Source organism: Babylonia areolata, chromosome 7 (genome assembly GCF_041734735.1).
Source record: "Babylonia areolata isolate BAREFJ2019XMU chromosome 7, ASM4173473v1, whole genome shotgun sequence".
Lineage (NCBI taxonomy): Eukaryota > Metazoa > Mollusca > Gastropoda > Neogastropoda > Buccinidae > Babylonia > Babylonia areolata.
In genome coordinates this window covers 2,446,979-2,451,978 of record NC_134882.1, presented here as the reverse complement: position 1 = coordinate 2,451,978, position 5,000 = coordinate 2,446,979, and the positions used below count along the sequence as shown (strand labels likewise).

General features: G+C 46.9%; 1 protein-coding gene across 12 annotated transcripts in view; it reads left to right on the top strand.

Moving 5' to 3' along the window:
• LOC143283645 (neuronal membrane glycoprotein M6-a-like) overlaps positions 1-5,000 on the top strand; it is a 233,851-nt gene that overhangs the window by 157,077 nt on the left and 71,774 nt on the right. For 2 of the 12 annotated variants that reach the window (XM_076589836.1, XM_076589835.1), the window contains exon 2: positions 2,944-3,956. The exons of 7 other annotated variants lie outside the window; for them this stretch is intronic. In XM_076589836.1, the coding sequence (XP_076445951.1) occupies positions 3,572-3,956 (385 nt within the window). In that variant the 5' untranslated portion in view covers positions 2,944-3,571. Of the gene's footprint in view, positions 1-2,424; positions 3,957-5,000 lie in introns of those variants that run through there. 3 more of the 12 variants (XM_076589834.1, XM_076589837.1, XM_076589832.1) reach the window with 3 other exon arrangements.

Genomic DNA, 5,000 nt, shown 5'->3' with positions numbered 1-5,000 from the left:
TAGACACAGTGGACATGAATTCACTGCCTTCCAGTGCCGAGCCCTAGACACAGTGGACATGAATTCACTGCCTTCCAGTGCCGAGCCCTAGATACAGTGGACATGAATTCACTGCCTTCCAGTGCCGAGCCCTAGACACAGTGCCCCGATGTTGCTAATAGGATCTTTAAGTTAACAAACAATGAGGCCAGGAGAACAAATGATAAACAAATAGTAAAGAGTGGTAACTCTCTCTCCATTCACAAGGTACACAACTTCGTCAATGCTACTCATGCTACCGATTCAGCTAACACACAGGTGAATAAAAGTGATCGGTATATGGAGTAGCCCGGCGCTTCCTTTTTTCTTTATTTGTTTACAACTCTTTATTATTTGTTAATCAGTTGGATCTTTAACTTGTAACCTATGTGTAAACAGAAAAGCAGGTGAAATGCAGAACATGTGGATGTGTTTCGTGGGAGAGATACCTGGCATTCGTGCGTTTCGTATGTTTCCAGTGTGAAGTCGTTCTCTTCAGTGAGTATTGATTGGTAACAAGGGACTAAGCGAGCCCATCGTGGGCGTCCATCTAAACGAACCAGACGATAAAACCTATCGACGCTTAATAAAACCGTCAGAGACATGTTTTGATAATGTTCGTGAAGACGAGAGGCAGTTTGTCGTTATTGGGTTGGTATAATTATGTCGTGCTCGGTAGGAGGGTTCTGGGCTTTAATGAAAGAGGCCAACGCGTGGTGACTTCAAGGGACTGTTAGACCGCTGGCCAGTTTAGCACACACACACACACACACACAGAGAAATGTCAAGATTCTGCAAGTTTTCGCTTTCCTATGTTCGGTTTTGTTTTAAATCAAAACCCTCTTCCTAATGAGTTATCCAGCCGTTTCATTAGCGGAGACCATCTTTGAACTTTGTAAACTTTTTTTTGTTAGAAACGTAGGTGTTCAATGTTGTAATGATTGTAGCCTTTCTAGAATCAACTAGTGCTTGGCTGAGTGATCAGCCCAGAATTGGTGGGTCTGAGTTAGTTGAGGTCATTAACGCACACTAATTCCAGTTTTGCATGTGTGTCTATGTCAGTTGTCGCTCATAGACATGCGACCAGTATGGTAACTGAGATGTACACGACCATTACCGGTCATAAATAAGTCATTCAAATCAGTGATTGTGTGTAAATGCCTAATGCTACAGGTTGGTTGGCTTACGTCAGTTTTCGAACTGCATGCGGTAATCGATCCCTGTCAACAGAAACGTGTGTGGGGTCGTTGAGGGTGTGGTGGGGGAAGTTGAGTACAGTTGGATGGGGGGTCGGGGGAGTGGGGGGAGGTGAAGATTTCAACCGTCTGGTGCATGTGCGTGTGCTGATTGATTTGGGAACAGTTGGCGGCGTCTGTACCAGCTGATACATGTACACACGCTTGCACGCACACACACGCAAGCAAACACACACACACACACACAAGCAAACACACACACAAGCAAACACACACACACACACACACACACACACACACACACACACACACACACACACACACACACACACACACACACAAACACAACACACACTCACACACGTCTCCGTCAGTTTGAACATAACCAGGGAGCGAAAAATACTAATTAATTAACCAGTGAGGGGGACATCTCACTTCTTTGAATATCTCGTGCCACAGGCACGGAGTGTGCATGTGATTTGACATTGTGGTCAGGGCAGGGAGTGGACAGCAGAGAGAGGGAGAGAGAGAGGGAGGGAGGGAGGGAGAGAGAAGGGAGTGGGGGTGTGGGTGTGGGGGATCGTGGGAGGACGTGAAGGCCAGAGACAGTGTGAGATGTTGGATGACGGGATCACAAGTGTTGACAGACACGACACTGGATGGGCAGTCATCTCACCTTACCAGGGGGAAAAAGACAGAAACAAGATCAGGAAAAAAACCAACAACAAAGTAAAACACACACAGACGCACAGACACAGACACACAGACACACACACACAGACACACACATACATACATACATACACACACACGCGCGCGCGCACGAAAGAAAAGGCAACAGGTTATATTTTTCCTCTTTCGAGTTTTGTGTATGCATACAATACGTCTTGACAACTCCCATGGGTTGTTTTAAGTACATAGGTCTTCTTGCCCAGACTGTGTGTGTGTGTGTGTGGGTGTGTGTGTGTGTGTGAAAGGTGGTAGTTTGGCAGCGGGCCCTAGACGGCCAACATCTTCTGTCGTGGTGGCTGAGAAGAGAGAGAGAGAGAGAGAAGGGGGGAGCTTTGGACAGATCGTTTTTCAAACAGCCGATAACCTTGTGAGAAGGGGAGGGAGAATAGTTGGCAAGTCGATTCTGAGGCTTTAGACTCTGACCGATAACGTGTGGGATCAGCAATTCATGCATGCGCAGAGGAGAGAGGAGGAGGAGCTGGTTTATTTCAGCCACACAGCAGAGTTGTTTGCTGACCACAGCTTGTATATAATACCTTTTTTCCGTCTCAGGGCGGGAGCTTTGCGAAGGGAAACTTTAAGATCTTGGAGTGAAACCAGGAGTTTTGCTTGATAAACTGGTGGCTATTGATATAATACCTTTTTTTTCGTCTCAGGGCGGGAGCTTCACGAAGGGAAACTTAAGATCTTGGAGTGAAACAAAAGCTGTGGATAATAAACTTACCACGACTTACACGTCTCAGTTTACAAAGGGAAACTCCTAAAATCGTGGAGGTGAAACTAGAAACTGCGGATAACAAACCAGTGGTTTTTGAACTGAACATAGCTTATTACATCGCAGGTTGGCACTTTACGAAGGATAAATAGAAATCGTGAAGCTAGAATAGAAACTGTGGGTAATAAACTAGTGGGTTTTTTTTCTTCTCGTTATCTTCAGCCATCAGTGTGGAGTCTTTTCAATCCAAGTGATTGGTTTGCTTGATCTTCTCTCGTTCAGAGTTGCCTGTGATCTGTTGGTGATAGGAGCTGTGGCCAGCGTTGGAAGAGTGAACAAGCGACAATTTGTGGAGATAAAGAAGGGACTGAATGAAAAAAGACCAGAAACTGAACCTGGAAAAGCTGGGGTGTCTTGTGTCAAACGTGCAGTGTGGTCGGCCTTGTGACAGAAACCTAACTTTCGTTATTATTGTAAATTATCTTCCATAAGAAATCAGGAGCAGGGTGAGTTTGAGTTTAGCACACTCAACAAACAAATTCTACACCGCTTTAGAGAAAAAAATTAGTCACGAAGTGGGAAGGCTTTTTATTCATCACACCGAGCAGATCTTTCCCGAAGTCTGTGCTTTGTGTGAGTGAGTGAGTGTGGTGTATTTGTTAAAGATCTGAAAATTGCACTGGTGTAAATTTTATCCAAAACCAAAAAGAATTTGATAACTTCAGGGTGACAAAAAAGAAAAAGAAAAACAACAACTTCGCAAATAAATCGACTTTGTGCTGTGTGTGTGAGACGCATCAATTTCCTCGGGAGCAACAACAACAACAACTACAGCAACAACGACCACCACACTCTCCTAAAAAAACACAAAAAACAAACAAAAACAAAAAAGAACAAACAAACTAGCATCATGGAGGAGCACTTGGAACTGAGCTACGCGGACTCGAACAACTCCATCCCCCCTCCCCCTCCGCCCATGGCCACAGTGGAGTCTCTGTCCCTTCACTCCCCGGGGGAAGAGAGCACCAAGACTGGCATGGAGGAGCCAGCGCTCCCTGTAGACGGGGAGGATGGAGGAGAAGGAAAGGGGATGGAGGAGGAGGGACAGCAGCAGGAGCAGCAGCAGGACATGGTGGATGGAGGGGAGGGGGAAGGGGGGGACCAGCACCACCACTACCACAACCCTCACCACCAACAGCACCAGCAGCAGGATTACGACGGTGGCGACGACACGGCTGCCGCAGCCATGGAGGAGAAGATGAGCGCCTCCGCTGTGGTGGTGGAGGAGAAGGAAGGTAACAGGCGGGGTGGTGGTGTTTTGTGTTGTGGTCTTTCTTTGTGTGCGTGTTCTTTTCTTTTCTATTCTTTGTTTTCTTTCTTTCTTTCCATCTCCTTCACCTTCTGTCCTCCTCCTTCTCTTCTTCTTCTTCTCCTCCTCCTCCTACGCCCTCTTCTTCTTCTCCTCCTCCTCCTACGCCCTCTTCTTCTTCTTCTTCTCCATTTCCTCCTTTTTGTCTTTCTTATTTTTTTGCGTGGATGATGTCCTTGTGCGCGTGTATGTGTGTGTGTGTGGGGGGGGGGGGGGGGGGGGGGGGGGGGGGGCTTGCTCGCGCGCTGCTTGCGCTTGCACGCATTCCGAAAAGACGTCTGTGGTATTTTTTATTGTGTGTGTGTGTTTTTTTTGTTTTTTTTGTGTGTGTTTGTTTTTTTTTGGCTTACGTAGTTTTTTGTGTGTATCTTTTGTGTGTGTTTTTTTTACCCCTCCCTCCGAGTCCACAAGGAGATCGATCAAGACATTGATCACGTCAGCCTGTCTCTTGGGTTTTTCGGCCAGATCAATGGAGTCCCTGTGGTGTAGTGCTGTCATGTAGAGAGAGAGAGAGGGGGGGGAGAGGGGAGAGAGAGAGAGAGAGAGAGAGAGAGAGGGGGGGGGGAGAAAGGGGAAGAGAGGGAGAGGGACAGAAAGAGGCGAACTATCTGAGCAAGAATTTTAGTCCAGTGGAGAGTGTCTTACCCAAGTTACATCCCCACTCTCACGGCCGAGAGGACTGTAGGACAGTCGGCGTTGGGATGGTCCCCAAAGACCAGCTACGCCTCATGGCTGCGGCACTAAGAACCAGTGCAATATTGCCTCTGAGTCTCAGAGTCTTAGTCCTTCACAAAATGACTTCCCATTGCAGTGGAGAAACCATTGGTCATACAGCTCTCGCTTTTTTCTGTTGGCCCAGCTGTAAGCTTATAATATATATATTTATGTCAGTCTCTGACGTAAGCCGAGCGCTTTGCCGAGCAGTTCCCAGGTAAGAACAAAACAAAAGGGAAACAGCTGCTAAAACAAC